Source organism: Corapipo altera, unplaced genomic scaffold, assembly GCF_003945725.1.
Source record: "Corapipo altera isolate COAL_440 unplaced genomic scaffold, ASM394572v1 48b, whole genome shotgun sequence".
In the NCBI taxonomy this organism is placed as follows: Eukaryota; Metazoa; Chordata; class Aves; order Passeriformes; family Pipridae; genus Corapipo; species Corapipo altera.
This window is the reverse complement of record NW_020884884.1, coordinates 13,572,965-13,589,206: the sequence shown is the minus strand read 5'-3', so window position 1 is coordinate 13,589,206 and position 16,242 is coordinate 13,572,965. Positions and strand designations below refer to the sequence as shown.

Genomic DNA, 16,242 nt, shown 5'->3' with positions numbered 1-16,242 from the left:
CCTCAATGAGCACTGAAGAGCAGCGTTAGGAGCTAGACAGAGATGATATTTTCCTTCTAGATGAATTTTAAGATCATATGAGCCTTTCCAGCAAGATTATTTGTACTATTCTTCTCAGGCACTGTAACTATTCTGAACAGAACTAAGACTGGGAAAACTGTTTGGATTATTCCCTTGTACCAGGCAAGCCAAACAATACCCTGCTTTCTCTCTTGCCCAGTCAAGTACTTGAATTGCATTAGGAGCAGTAGTTATAAAAAGTGAATGTTAACACAAAATGTCTGCTGGCACTTTATGAATGGCAAAACACCTTGTAAAACTTTCAGCTACCCTGTTTTGGGCAAATGAGCTTATATATTGGATCTGGGTATGACAGGGTTGATTTTTCCCATAGCAGCCCTCATAGTGTGTGCTTTGCATGGGTAGCTAGAAAGGTGTTGATAACACACCAGTGTTTTGGCTACTGCTGAGCAGCGCTGCACAGCATTAATGCTGTCTCTCCAACATTTCTCCCTCACCAGTAGGCTGGGAGTGGGCAAGATCTTGGAAGGGGACATCATATCCAGGACTGCTGACCCAAACTGACCAAAGAGATATGAAAGGGATGGAGAAGAGGACATTTGTCATCATGATATTTGTCTTCCAGAGCAACTCCTACATATAATGAAAATCTGCTTCCCAGGAAGTGGCTGGACATTGCCTACTGATGGGAAGTATACAATAAATCTTTTATTTTCCTTTGCTTCTCCATGTGGCCCTAGTTTTCATTTAATAAACTGCCTTTATCTTGATGTGGGTTTTTTTCCATCTTATTTTCTCCCCCTTGTCCTGCTGAGGAGTGGAATGATAAAGCAGCTTCGTGGGCATCAGGGTCAACCAACCATGCCTTAGTTACTCTGGATAATCACAGAAGAGGAATGACACCATAAGACTGAGGCACTAACCTGCCACTGCTCATATTACTCATTTACTCATGTTACTCATACCCCAAACTAATTTTCCCAACTAACTGATTAGAAATTATCTGTGGACTAGGGAAAACCAGCTCAGAAAAACCATGTATCATATTGAAGAGCAATTTGTGAATTCAAAAAGACAGAATTAATCAGACTAATTCATTAGTTAAGCACCATTTGATAAGCTCTCATGGGCAAAGGGAAGAAATCTCAATAGTGGCATTGGAAGATGTTAGGCTATCTAAGGGGACAATCTTATCCCACGGCTACCAGCCATTTCCACTGAACTCACCTGAGCCATTCAGTGCTTCCCTGTCCAGCCTCATAAAAAGCACTCTGATTCTCTCGCTGACAGGGCCAACAACAACCATGGCTGGGCAAGACACCTCCACCTGTAGTGCCTAAGGGAAAACTCCCTTCCTTTGTGCTGGGTGGTGGCTCTGCTACGGTTGACTTAGCCAGTGGAGAGTACATACATGAAATGTGGAAAAAGCTCCTTGTTTCCCACCCCTACCAAACATCCAGCTATCCTTACAACATGGGTAGAAAGGACCTTGTTCTAGCAGCAGGTCTCATTGACATATCATCCCCTGTTACACATTGCCAGGGATGAAAAGAGGTGGCTCAACGTGCTGTCAGCTGCAGTGACTGACGGTGTGTCCCATTTTCAGGCAGCAGAGAACAGAGCTGAGGCCAGATCCTTCCCTCTTCACTCCCAGACGCCTGTGGAAAAGTCGCTGCTTTACTCTCAGGTCCTGCACAGCAATCTTACTAAGCTTCAAGGACTGCTTGTCCATCAAATGCTATTGATCAGCCAGTTCTCCTTCCAGCGGTGTGTGGCTGACACTCAGTCCCAAACCCCTCCTTCTCTTGCAGCCTAGAAAGACACTGTCTCCTTTCCCCTCTCTTGCTTTCCCTGGCTTTGCATCATGATGGCTGTTCAAACTGTCCACCAAGCACATCTCCTGCAAACGCACTGGCTTCTTTCTGCATCCTCTTCTACCTTCTCTTTAGGGTTGAGTCCTGCACAGCATCACATATGCCACTAGCACAACTGAAGGCAATGGACTGGAGAGCACAGGTGTAATTTGCCTATTCTCACTGCCTGAACAAAAGTTGAAATTAAAAAAAAAAAAAGAGCATCAATAGGGGTATTTAGAGTTGAAAAAAGACCTTTTGCCACTACAGAGTCTGGCTCTGCAGGTAGATGGAATTGTGTTGATTTGAGATCCCATATGACAGCATCTTGTGATCAAACATCAAACTGGCAGACAAGGTAGGCAAAAAGGAAGAGAGTACTAAAGAAGCTTTCTGACAGATGTGACTTATAAGCCATCCTAAAACAGAAGGTCTGCTTTTGAAATTCAGTCCTGGGCAAACACTGCAAGGCCAAGTCACTAACACCCAGTCCTAACACCAGTGAGACAGGACCAGCACAGCCCGTATCAAGTGAAATGATGAACAGTAAAAGGGTGCAGTTTGTCACACCCCATGAGTTTTTTGGTCGACATGGCATCTCACATGTAGCCAAGGCCACCATCTGCTGCTTCACAAAAAGCCACACTCCCTTCATGGCTGCAGCTGGCTGGGACTGTGATGCTCTAGGCAAAGGGACTCACACATCCCTGTTCCATGTGTCCTGTCTGTGCTCCACACTGGGCTATCCAGTCAAGCGACCTGTCAGCTGGAGGATTTTTTGGTCAATGTGGCACTACAAGCCCATTCCCTTTTTCCAGGTAACATCAGGCCACTGCACCACAGGGCACATTTTATCCAGAGCAGGTCCCTCCCTAGCTTACAAGACACAACTCCATCCTTTAAGCTTTTCATCTTCTAGTATGAAAAGTAGGACAGCCTTGTCTGCTTTTTAGCTATGTCCTAAAACAGGTATCACCTCCTCAGCTCTTGTAGCATCCCCCAGCTGAAAACCCCACCGCAGCACTACTGGGGGAATGCACAGGATGGGACCAGTGGGGTCACAGTGCCCCAGAGAGCCTCAGGATGAGGGCTATGGACCCAATCTGGTCTGCAGCAGTTGCCTTGGTGATGGCAGCATTGTGCTCCGGAGCCAATAAAATGTTAACCCCTTTGTTTGTAAAGCAAATTTGGCCACCCTGAACTGCTCTGCCTGCGGCAGAGCTGCCTTCTTAACGAGGCTTTCGAATTCCCTGGCCCCGAGGTGCAGCCCTGAGGCAAACTCCCAAAGCACTGCTCGATTTCCCAAGAATCTTCGCCTGAAGCCATGGTTGCATGTGCAGAAGAAAGGAATTTTGTTCACCTCTCAGTGCACAGGGCTGGGCTGCTGCAAGGGCCACCACCTGCTCACATATATCACCTTTCTGCATCATAGCCTTTTCTAATCTGGAACCCAACAGCATTTTCAACTAAACATTTATGGAAAAGACTGGTGTACTGCTTGCACATCTTCCCTTTCTAGAGCTACTATCCCTTCTCAGCGCATGCAGAGAAGTGAGAGACACCCCTGCCCTCGGAGGGAGTGCCGGTGCCATATGCTAATGAAGCCAAAGGCAGACAGCAGTTGACAGATACTACCGAAGTGGGCTCAGAGGACAGAAAAAGAACAACTCAGAGGTAGAAATGAAGTGATACAAATCCACAATCCATGGACCTCGGCATAATGCCTCTCCTGCTGCGTTGTGATGGCCATCAGCAGAGTTAACCTTCCACTCTAATCACAGTCATTAAATTCCTGCTAACGTCCCTGTCCTATGTCTGTCCAAACAGCTCTTTTATCTGTCACCTCCCCACACGGTGTGCCCGGCTCCCCACTGCCACAGCTCTCATTAATGCTGCTCTGGCTGGCTGATGAGGCAAGTGGCAGCCGGCTCCCAAGCCCAGATGAGTTTTGTAGACAGCAGGGGATGTTTATCCAACACGGAAGGGATGAAAGTGCAAACAAAGAGAGACCATACAATTACTCAGGCATCGCACAGGGCCAGTCTCATTAAAGACAGTCTCCCTGACAGGAATTAATCTGAAGTGACAACCCAGTGAGCTAATTTAGCAAATGGGTTTGGGGCTTGGCCCAGTGCAAATTTCAGGGGGCTGTCTGGCAGGTAGAGCTGAACCTGCTCCTGGGAGAGGAAAGGCAGGAATGTGTCAAGCTGGATTGGTTCTGGCCCAAGACTGTGTATGAGAAGGTACTGAGGAGACAGCAGCCTCAGGTCTCCTTGAGGGGCACAATAAAGATTAAACTTTCCTACTGCACCAGTAGCTTCTCCTTCCTCTTTCTCTTGCAGCCTCAGGTCACAGATGGGTTCTAGCTCATTAAGTGCATAGTAATTCTGCCACTATCCCCTGTAACCACCAGCCCAATTCAGATCTTTCCTCCATGATGCAACCTGCTCACAATATTAGATGGCTTTTCATTTCTCTGTAATGTTAGAGCAGAGCCCTGGGAGTGGATAAAATACACAGAGAGAAAAAAGCAACTTAAAAGGCTTTTTATTTTTTAAGCAAAGATCTGGTCTGAGGAGGCTGCTTTGAATCCCCAAGCAATGAAAAGCATTTTCAGTTGGAGTGCAGTGCCTCAGTGCCTTTCTACACTCCAAGAATACATGGAAGACAAAAAGCTAACCAAACAAATAGCCCAAAAGCCTCGTGGCATCTGCCTGTAACCAAACCACCCAGGGCTGTTAACTCATTGAGTTCACTAGTAAAGGTGAAGTAAGGTGGTTGGCATCTGGCTCACTTGCCTTGCAGCAAGAAATGAAAAAGCCTTCCAAGCTGTCAGGACAGAAGGCTGTGTGGCCCCTGCTGTTCCTCAGTGGGGAGGTTTACCCCTCTGAATTGGCACTCGACAAAGCCACTGCCTAAGCCCCCCTGACCAATGCCCTTCAGGAAATAACCACCTCTTTGCTGAGACATAGAGCAGAGGCTTTGCAAGGAGCTTGCTTCAAGTTGCTATCATATGTGCTTTGCCTGGGTCAGTGGCTTCAAGCTGTCAAGCTGCTTATGCGGTTTTAATCGGAAGTTAATCCTTATTCTACTGGAACTGGTACGTCTGCTGCGCTGCTCGGTCTCCTCCACAGTGCTGGGAACAATCAGCTCTACTTGTCTGTCTTGCTGGGAGCCCCTATGTATTACTTGGGAAACCATATTCCCCCCGACTGCTTGCAATCCCCCCAGGAATGCATGATCAGCCTTAGGGAGCCACTGTACAGGAAGAGTTGGAGGAGTCACGGTGCCAGCCAATTAATAAGCAGCACTTTGACTCTCACCCAGCTTCATTTTCAGCAGCTGCAGCAAGCAAATCTAATTCAGGGGTTCCCAGGTGCCTTGCAAACCATCCTGCTACTTGGGGATCTTCACATTACATATGCCAAGAGCTCTTTGAGCAAACCAGGGGCTGTGAAATGAAAACTAGCAAACCATCTTGCAAACAGTGGGCATCCCAGCTGGTTGCCCTTTGGATTCCAGTTCAGCAAGAGTTAATTCGCCCCTTTCCATGCCCTCTACCCCTGACAGCCCCTGACAGCCCCTGACAGCCCCAAGACTGCAGGCTGCTGCTGCCACATTCGTTCACCTTTAAGGTGCTGAAAAGCCCCTACCATGACCACTAAGGCTGCAGAGCTCCCAGGGCTGGCTGGGTAAGCTTTCATCAGCTTGATGATGGCAATAAATCCGTTGTGTCTGACCATGTGCAAGGCCCTTTTTACCTAAGGAGAATATTCCATTTCAACCCTAGCTCTCTAGGATTTTTCTGCCACCACAGCTAGTTCCTGGAAAGCCAGCATATCCAGTGAGGAGAGTGCGCAGGCAAACAGTAGCTCCGTATCCAGGCAGACAAATCCCCTTTCTTAAGAGCTCTCCAGTCAGTAATACTTTTAAGCTTTTGAGCTTTTGACGGTTATATTCAGTGAGGTCACCATGTTGTACAGTCCAACAATGGAACAGAGGTATGCAAACCTTACCCCAGGTGCCTCAGTACAAAGAAGAAGGTGTGACAAAGCAGCAGAATCTGCAGGATAAGGAAGAGGGTGATGGAGCAAGGGAAGGAGTGAAAGGTCGGGAGATGTCATGAGGCTTCTTGGAGTCCAAGTGAGACATCACAGGGAAAACACCAGGAAGGCAGGACAAGAGTATAAGGAAGTGGCAGGCTGAAGATGAGGGGGGATGTGATCCTCTGGGATAAGGAAATGAAAAGGGCTCAGTGAGACCTCAGCAAGGCATGCGGAAGGGGGGACCTTGCCATGAAATGCAAGTATTTTTGTTGGAGGAGGGCCAGGAGGAGGCAGTACTGTGAAAGACTTTTCCAATGTTTCCTGCTTGTGCTTGACAGAAGTGGGAAAAAACTCCCCTGCTTCCTCCTCCCTCTGCCCTCTCTTATTTAGACCCAGGTCACCATGATGAGACCTGTAGCCATTTCTAAGAGCCTGCCCATACGTGAGACTGGGCTACAGCAGGGCCACGATATCACACTCCTCTAAAACACATCAGTCAATAGTTACAACTATGTGGTGATTCTGCAAAACATTAACAGCAGTAACTAATGTGGTATGAACAAAACTGGGGGGAGGGGTGTGTTAAATTTGCACGGCCACTCAGCTCATAACTTAAGAAAAGTGAGTTTCCCTTTTCTTGATCCCTTTCAGTAGAAGCTCAATGAAGAACAGATCCAAGATTACTTTTAGGAACTGTGCAAAAGGAAAAAAACCCCTCAACATAACCAGAGAAGGATAAAACCCACAAATTTGTTCACTGATTTGCAGTGCTGATAATAGCAAAACTTGGCTCAGAGGGAAGAGCTACTATGACAAACTGCCTTCATTATTAGAGGCTCCCCTGTGTCTTGTATTATTATTAAGTACTGAAAACGTGCTCCACACCGTGTGAGTAACAAACAAAGGCTATCCCACCCCAGAGAGCTCACAATCAAACGGAGACATAAAACTGGAGCCTACTGTGCAGAACTAGAGGAAAAAGACACTTGAATCTTTTTAATTATTTTGTTTTCTATCTACAGTAAACAAACTTTCCCTTGCAAAATGCAAGGGAATGGCAAGAAACACCAATCTTAAGTGTCCCCATTTTTAAAAAATGTTGAACACAGGTGCTTTGCTGAGCGTGGATGAAAGTACCTGGCAATCCTGCTAAGTTAATCTGCTTTTTAAAAACATCCAACTCTTTTCTCTAACCTTCTCCAACCAGTGATGTCTTCAGATTTCACGGAGTTCTTCCCTACAGCTTCCACCACCCAATATGATTTCTCTTCAAGCTAAGAAACATTGAAACCCACTTTTCTTCCCCTGCAGAGTTCATATAGTCCAAATAGCTTAGATACTGCGACAGTATGAAAGCCCTTCTGTAACACAAACAGTCTATGATTTTTCCCTGCAGTTCCTGCCTGGAGAGGTCTTCAGCTTATTCTCTTTTTTCTGTACGAGTGAGGAGGACAGAATACTACTTGTTTGAATCTTTGGCCTATAAAATCTACAATATCTACTAATGACTGTAGGGTACTGTTCCCATTAAACCTCCATTCAAAACACTGAGATAAACAGTCCAATGGGAGCAGCAGGGCTTTGGAAGACCTGGATCGTACCCAACACCAGAGCTAAAAATGAACACTGAACTGTGCACTTGGCCTGTCTCTTCCATTCTCTGGGGAAGGTGCAGGACCATCAAGATCGAGCAATTTCATCACTTTCAGCTCTTAATCAGCAAGGAGACATTGATGCAACTGCCTCCTTAATGGTTGTCTTCCCAAGGGCATATGCTGAGGCTCCAGAAGAACAGACCTTACCTGCCGGAGTTCCAGACGGTACTTGAGGATGGGATCCACAGCATCTGGCTCCTTCTGTGTCCACTGTAAGATGTAAGAGTAATTCTTGGACTGCTTCTGGCTCAAGGTGGGATTGGGAGTGTCATAGTAAAACTCTGGGCTATAAGCTTTTGCTGGAGGGGAAAAAAAAAAAAAGAAAGAAGAAAGTAAAAAGGTGGGATCAAGGGGAACATAAATTACAAAGAGACGTGGTGAAAGTGGATCAGCTCCACTCGCCCAACTCGTCCACCTGCCCTCTGACATGATGGACACCTTTACTGTTGCACTGATGTGCCACCATTTTCTGTGACTCGATACTGCTTTCACAGCTTAAACTACTGGGAGGATTAGCAGCCCTGCAACTCCAGTGGGGCATGACCAGCACCTGAGAAGGTAGGAACAACTTCAGTTCTCCAGCTGGAACCAGCTCTAATCTTTTCTCTCTTGCTTTGTAGTTTAGATTGAGGTAACGGCTTTAAACTGGCATTTCTCCTGTTTCATCTGCTGCTTTACAGAGACTCCTGCTAACAAACTCTGAGGAAAGATCATTTGGCCAGTAGGTCATAGGAAAAGTGTTATTTATCACACAGGGACCATGGCATTAAAAAGGAGACCTTGCTCCTTCTGCACCTCCCCTGCCTCGGCAACACAGTGCTCGAGCCTCTTTGTAGCACAACAGTCACCTCGGCAGCAAAGGGGATGCTGACCTCAGCATGGGTAAAAACAGCAGGAGCTTTGGCAGGGGCGGAGATGTCTTTTCTAAACTCACATCTCTCCTTAAAAACACAGTGCAGCAGCAGAAGGGAAATACAGGAGAAACAACGTACCATAGAGAAACTAGGCAGTTCAGGGAAGAAGGGACTTCCCATGATTTCCCCAGCCACTGCTATCCTGAACCACTACTAAACAGAATTTGAAGGCTACTGCCATGCAACCCCCCAGCTGAAGGACTAATGCACAGGGCCCAGAAGCAACTCGAGGTCTTATCCACAACTGGTTTTGCTCTATTTGAAATTACCTTCATTTCATGCTGTGAACTTCAATTTTTGTCAAGTCCTGTCCTGAGCCAGGTAGAAGCTAGACCTGAACAAAACCCCTGCTTTCTGGGTTCAGGTCCAATCTGAACCTGCAGTGACCAGAAAGGTGCCTAGGCAGCAAGGGACACTGGAGAGCAGAACAGGCATAAACTGTCTCCCCAGGCTATCTGCTGCACACCTTTCCACTTGAATTACAGGCCCTGCCATTCTGTGTGGTTATAATCAGGCTCGACAGGATTCAACGTTTTTTTTTTTTTATGAACTCAGATGTACAATATTGATATTTATTTCCAAGTCCTTTTTTTCTTATTATTTTTATTGACTCGAATTTTGGCATAAGTAAGAAGTTCAGAACCACCTCAGAGACTAATTGCTGCTTATTCAACTTGTATTGACTGTGGAAGTCAAGCTTCATAATGGATTCAGAAATAAAATCAGAACTGATGATAATCATCATCTTGCATGATATTAATTCCTTATTAATTGACTCAAAGATGGAAATGGAAGGTAAAAAAAAAGCTTTTTGGCCTTTTGGTAGAAATGCTGTACATCAAAATATTTTCAGAACTTCCTTTCTGGAAACTTTTAGCATTACTCGAAAGGTTTTTCTTTTGCTTAGAGCCTATGGGAAGAGCTGAAGGTTATTCACTCTGTCTTTCAGGGCTCTTCTGTGCTTGTGGCTAGTGGGAGAGTAGGTTATGGCCACTATGGGCTGCCTGATAACTTGCTCAAGAAGAGTGAGTTGGATGTCTCACTATCTTTACAAAACATCTTGGAAAGCTCATCACCCATCCATAGATTAAAGTAACCCCATCCTGGGCAAATTCATGTACTCTATTTCCAGTACATTTGTGACCCCACAGTCACAAATGGGTCACTGCTTCCTTGTCACACAGGAAGGTTTATGGTCTTCCTTCCGTAGAAAAGAAACAAAACCAAAAAGAGACCATGCCATTCTGCCCACTTACACAGGAAGGCTGTAGCTGATGTGAATTAAAACTCCAGCAATCCTGAGCCCAAGCACAGTCTAGTCACTGGATTATTTTTCAGGTTGCTCTACAGGCTCTGAAAGTCTTAACTGATTTGTAACTGTCCAGGAAACAGGCAGAGATGTCTGGAGCTGTACAGCTACCATCAGGTATCAATGCCTTGGAAACAGAGAAGGGATGCAGAAAAATAAAGGCTTGCTTCTCTCCTGATCAGTGTTCTCTATGGATGCAACTTCCTTCTGCTGAGGGAATTCTTATCTAAGGCACAGCATGGCACACTGCGTGGCAATAAGTATTTGTTCCTGCTCCCAGCAAGAAATTCCTGGGAGCATTCCCAAACTTGATAGGGACAGAGTTTTCTGTGATGGCTCATAGAGGGATATGGTTTGCCATCACTTAGTGATGTGAGAGTTATGCAAAAAGGGGAAAGAGGGACAAAGCTCTCAAGAAAAATCCACTGCCAGACAAATGCCAGGAAATTTCAAGGGGCGAGAGCAAAGTCCTGAAAAGGGACTCAAACAGTTTGGATTCCTCCATTTCTGAGAGCATCTCAGAGTTACAGCATACTTGAGCTTTTCCAAACCTTACAAAAGATCTGCTTCAAAATCAGGCCTCTCTGGATGTTATTTATTCTCTTTGTTCAGCCCTGACTTGAAAAGTATTATAAATTGACCCCAGATGCAAACACCAGCATTTGGGTTGAATTTATTGCTTATTAAGGCAACTTCATGGGAGAGCTTTTCTAGAAACTTGTGCCGAAGTCAATTCTGGGGTCGTGGAAAAGCAGATTTAATGATCATCCGGAGAAGCCAGGTCAGTTATATGGTTTTAGATGCTATAACTCTGCCATCCCTCTTTGCAGTTGCAGGTGCTGGAGAGGAATCCTATTATGATGGATGATGGATTCACAGAAAACTGTGAGCTGCAAATCTGCTGAGTACTAGTGTCCATATCCAGCTCATGTTTTTCCTAGGAAGCATCATGAGACACAAACAGACAGGAGATAGAGAGAAGGCACAGAAATACATAATACAGTTTTTGTTTCTTGGTTTGTTTGCTTTTAAAGGGGAAATTATATGGTTTGGAGCCTGCTGGAGGTATGTAGAGAGCTTTTCAATTCCCCATGGTCAATACTTATCAACGATACAGGTTGTCCAAGCTTGAAGGCTGATGGCAGCCTTGAATATAAGCCCTGTATTTTTCAGGCAAGTGGTTAAACACTGTTAAAATGTAGCAGTGGCTAGCACTAACTGCTCCAGGTCCATCTGCCTGAATGATGGAGACAGATCTCCCCGCTGGCTTATGGAAAAGCATTCCTCCTGAACAGAATGCTGTGTACAGAGGAGGCAGTAGAGGTTGGTTTTACTGGCACCAGTTTATGAGGAGCAAGCTTCTCACCTCTGTGACCCCATCCAACAGCTTGCTCTGATGTGGATTCTGTGACTTACCAGACACCTGGAAGAGGCAGGTGGAGACTCCCACGTCATTGGAAATGCTGCACTCGTAGGTCCCACTGGTCTCCCGGCTGACACTGTCCACCTTCAGCTCCGAGTAGTCCTGCTGCTCTGCCAGGGGCTGCGCCAGGAGGGTCCCATTGAAACGCCAGACAGAGGTGGCCACCTTCATGGGGCTGCCCTTCAGCATAGTGCAGCGCAAGGTGACACTGTGCCCCATGCCCTGGCGTACATCCTGGAAGGCTGGCTCCACCACGGGGGGGACTGGAGACCGAACAGAGCAAAGACAGGGATGCAGTCAGGGAACAACTGTCTCGCTCAGCACGGTCACCCTAACTGCCTCTGATGAGGCAGACACATATGATTTCCAAGGGGATATTTATTTTCTAGTGGGAACAGGATCCGTCAAACCAAAAGCAATAGTCATTTGACATCTCCTAACTGGGCTGTGGCCACATCCCACCTCCCTCCCATTTATGAGGTAAGGGTGGCCTTTAGCAAGTACTCCTTCCCACTGAGACACTGCTTGGAGGAGCTACCAAGCCCTCCTTTTTTGTGTCAAAAGTGCAACTCTAGCAGCTGAGTGTCATGGCTTGGATTCAACCCTCAGATCCTAGTCAGAAAAAACATAGTCCTCTTTTGCAGAATGAAATGCACTCCCTGAGCAGGTAGGTAAGCTCCCAATCAGTTAAACTCATGTTCTTCTTGTCAAAGTCTGGCAGGGTTATCAAGGACACCGTGCTTAGATGGAGGGATATGCACTGGCTGTCCCTACAGACCTGAAGGGGTGTTAGAGGGCTTCCCCGAAGTACATCAATACAACACATTAGGGACCAGCTACAGGGACTCAGAGTCCTATGTTTATATCTGAAAACAATGCCCTGATGTTGGGAGGTGAGTCACATCTATCCATGTCAGCTTCTCTACCGGTAGTGTGAGAATGGGAATGGCAATGTGTGTTCACCTCCTTAGCAAAGGGAGACTACCATGTCTTGTTCTTCAGCACTTGTAAAAATTTACAGGAACCTCACAATTTGGGCATGGTTGAAGCAGAGCAAGGAGAATGTCTGGATTGGTACCGTTTAGGTTACCCCTTATTTAATGCAATTGCAGAGGACTTCAGTCTCCACAGCCATCTGATAGACATGTTTCACTTGCAATAAACTTTTAATTAAAACACTACAGCACAGGGATAACCAGAAGCTCTCTATCTAAAATGAGAAAAGCTTCCTGAACACAAAACAACTGTTTGCCCAAATGCAAAAGATGGAGAACTGATTTAGAGCAGCTTCACCACAATCACAACTCACCTTCTCCATGTTCAAAGCACCTGCTCTTCCAGAGATGATTTCTATGCACTACAGATGTGCAGAGCACCCACCTCCTCTAAAGGTCCACAGAACTGCCAAGAACAGCCAGGCCCAAACACCTGCAGCACCCAGCATCTGAAGTGCCATGAACACCTCCAACAACTACCATGGGTTACTCAGCATCCCTGCTTTCCTGAACACAGCCATGCCAGGAGGGTTCCAGCTCACCGGTCTCTCCTCTCCCATAGCCTGACCCCCAGCAAGACTCACTGACACCTCTGTAACACTAGTGACATCTCCATCTTCACCACAGATGAAGGCAGTGCACACGCTGTCCCATAGGTAGGCACACATAGTGTCCCAGGGCACAAATGCATCTGTGGATATGCAGCTTACAATCATCCGCTCCACCTGGCAGCCCTGGTTTGACATGGCTGATTGTTTTCAAGATACCTGTTCTCAGCTCTCAGTCTCTGGGCCCCTTGCTGCACTTCAGTGGATTAAAAGCAGCCCTTGACTGAGGTGAGTGGCATGGTCAGCTCATTACAGATGGCTTTGCTAGCAATGTGTCTCTGCGAGTGCTCCAAGTGCTGACTTGCCTTTGGCTCACATGTCTCCCACCTCATGGTGAGAATAACGTGAGAAGTTGTTTGATTAGACCTAGTGCCACGAATGTGTCATCTCTATCCCTAGCTGCTATCCCATTTCTTCAGTCACATCTGCTCCTTAATTGAAGCTGGTGGGGTCTCACATTACAATCTAGGCCAGCTGGTGATATAGCAGAAAAAAAAAAAACGAAAAAGGGAGGAGAAGAGAAAAAAGAAGGCTTAAAAAAAATGGCACAGCAGCTCCACAGGTACTCAAAGCAGTTTCTCTCCTGAGGAGGAGAGAGAGGGGTGGGAGAGCAGCTTCCCCCACTGCACCTGGCTGTGCCTGTCTATGGGGCTGGGACAAAGGAAGAGAAAAGGTCTGAAATTGGACAAAGTGCTGACTGCAAGGAAACACACTGCAGGGAAGGTGCCCTCCTGGGCCTCACTGAGAGAGTGTCTGGAGCTGGTAAAGGGTCACAGAGGAACAGAGTTGAGATGCCCCAAATGCTTCCTCAGGTCACTGGAACAGTAGGGCAGCCAAGGATGCAGAAGATATTTAATCTTCTTCAGCTGGGAAATGGGATTTCCTTGATTTGCACTGGGACAGGCTCTGGGCCTATGTTATCATTTTGCAAAGGGAATGTCTGAAAGTGCCTCTAAATTAAAAATTGATTACATTTTCTTCTCTTGTCTCTGGCACTAGGAGACACCCAATGAGCATTAACTCTGCAGGTAGTCCTGTAGCTCCTGGGTTTTCTGAAGAGAGGGATGAAGTAGATCATCCCATTGCTGCAAAGCATACAGAACTATACCACGGGTTAGCTATTCCCAAAGGTTCCCAGTGGATATAAAAACAAAGAAAGGTCAACAGCAATTACAGAACCAGACATCAGCTTCAGCCTCAATGCCTACTGGGGAGTCCACACTTGTTCAAGAAGGTTACACACAAAAGGCAGACTTCACCAGAAAGGCAGGGATTTAGTCTGTAAAACCTAGCTGCTAACAACACAGCCTTTTCTGTTTCTGTTCTTTTTCCCTGGCTTAAAGGCAAATGAAAGCTTGTTTAAATGAGCTGGTGCTCCTACTCGCTAAAACTGGGAACTGAACAGCTCCTGAGATGGGGACTATCTCAGAGCAGAGACCTCCCACATGACTCCTGCACAGACACCATTAGGGAGCTGCAGGAAAGGATAATGATTTCCCAGGTGCCTCTTATACCTACAGGCAAGCAGCATCCCTGCTGGCTAGAAGAGAGCAGTATCTGGCTATTCTGGCTGGCTAAGCTGCCATGATGCTCTTTGAGGACCTTGGGTATCAGCCCAGTTTTTAGCCCAGTTACAAAGCTGAGTCCTTGCCCAGACATTCTTCAAATGCCTTTCTGTATCCCCCCCTGAACTCCAATGCCTGTGTCTGAAATGCTCTTTTAAGCAGCCACCACATTGCAGGCAGCAGTTGCTACACTTAAAGGAGGTAAAAAACCTCAGTGCATATACAGGGTTTTGGGATCTCCTGGTAAGAAACACAGCAAACAAATATAGACAATTACTGATCTCTCTCAACACACAGCTTAAGTCTGGAAGAGCTCACTGGCAAGAGGAGTGATGAAAGGGGTGAAGAGGTAATGTTGAAGTGAAGGTCCTCCAGCAACCTTGTTAAGATGCTGCTGCTGCAAAACACAAGGCAGGGCAGCCTGCCTTTGCAGCAGAATTAGCTAGTTAGGAGCAAATCAAATCAGCCAAACACAGGCAACCTACTCTAGCATGCCAAGCACCCTAAAGCAAAGCCAGGCTGCAGGCAGCTCCCTTGCTGTGAGCCAGAGCAGATGCTCTGCACTGAAGGGTTGCTAAGCTAACACAGTGTTCACAATGATGAAAAACAACAGTGAGGAAAGCACAACAGAGAAATGTCAAGCACCAAGGAGTGTTGCTTTGTGTCCCAATAACCTCTTACTTTCTTGGTTTCACTGGAAATAACCAGAATTGAAATCTCATCCTGCTAGGTGAGCGAGAAGTGCACTGGCTGATGAGTGGTGGTAACTTGGTTTAAGTCTGTTTTTATTTTAGCCTTGAGGAAAAGAAGAGTGTTCTTCCTTACAAGAGCCAAAGAGCTTGAAGGAGAGGCCACACTTTTCTTGCACTGTTACTGTGCTGTCCTGCTTGGGCAGAGCTCAAGAAGGGGTATTCAGCCATCCCTGCAATACTGTCTGATTGCTAGAGATTCCCATCAAATTCAGAGGCCTCCAGAAGGCAGAGATGTTTCTTTCACCAGTGATGAAGTCAGAGCATCGCAGGATGGCAGCGATGCACTACAGAAAGCTTTTTACTTGTGGGGTAAATACAAAAAAAAAAAAAATCGCTTAAATTAGAAAATGGGAATGTTGTCATGCATCTGCTCAATCTGGTATAGATGAAAGGCAAAGAAAGGCTCCTACTGGAGTGGACTGATGCACAGAAATCAGCGACAAGTTTAAATACAAAACAGGATCTATAGAACAGGGGAATACTGAGAGAATAGACCTCGCATTAATTGCTCAGGCAATAACTGAGAAGGCTGAATATTGTAGACACCACAAGACAACGCTACTATGCAAGACACATGCAAAGTCTCCTTTCCCACCGTAGCTTGAGAACTGATCAATTCCCAAATGCTGGCTCATTTTGGAAGGGTTGTCAGAGCTGAGGAACTCAGTCATAACCTGCTTTCTGACTTAAAGGCAGCCTTGTCTCCTGTGTAGCCACCCTGACCAGCAGCTGACAACAGCCATCTCTGTAGGTGGTTAGCTGCCTGCATTGTACTGCTGGTCTGTGGAGCTGCCATGGGCTGCTGCACTCTTATTTTTCTACAGGAATTTACTTTCTGCAATGCTTCCTCTGCTGCAAAGAGCACCACAGTGCAGCAATGTCCAGGAGGAAAAAGAGAGGCACAAAACAGAAGGACGTCCTAATCGAGGTCATACAAACAGGCAGCATGAGACAGAAGCAGCAAGGACTGTATCCTGACCCTCAGTATCTGGTGTCCTGAATCAGAATACCTTCCATAACAGGACCCATATCCCAGTCCTTCCGTCCTTAGCCCAGGCTTCCTTCTCTGTGAGAAACACCTTCTACTCTACCCTCCAGAGT

At 46.4% G+C, this 16,242-nt stretch overlaps 1 protein-coding gene across 1 annotated transcript in view; it reads right to left on the bottom strand.

The window, feature by feature from the left end:
• The window catches only part of MDGA1 (MAM domain containing glycosylphosphatidylinositol anchor 1), a 143,592-nt gene that overhangs the window by 40,093 nt on the left and 87,257 nt on the right, over positions 1–16,242 (bottom strand). Inside the window, exons 9-10 of the mRNA XM_027641719.1 lie at positions 11,215–11,484; positions 7,723–7,874 (exon numbers count right to left, since the gene is read on the bottom strand). Of these exons, the coding sequence (XP_027497520.1) occupies positions 7,723–7,874; positions 11,215–11,484 (422 nt within the window). The remainder of the gene's footprint in view (positions 1–7,722; positions 7,875–11,214; positions 11,485–16,242) is intronic.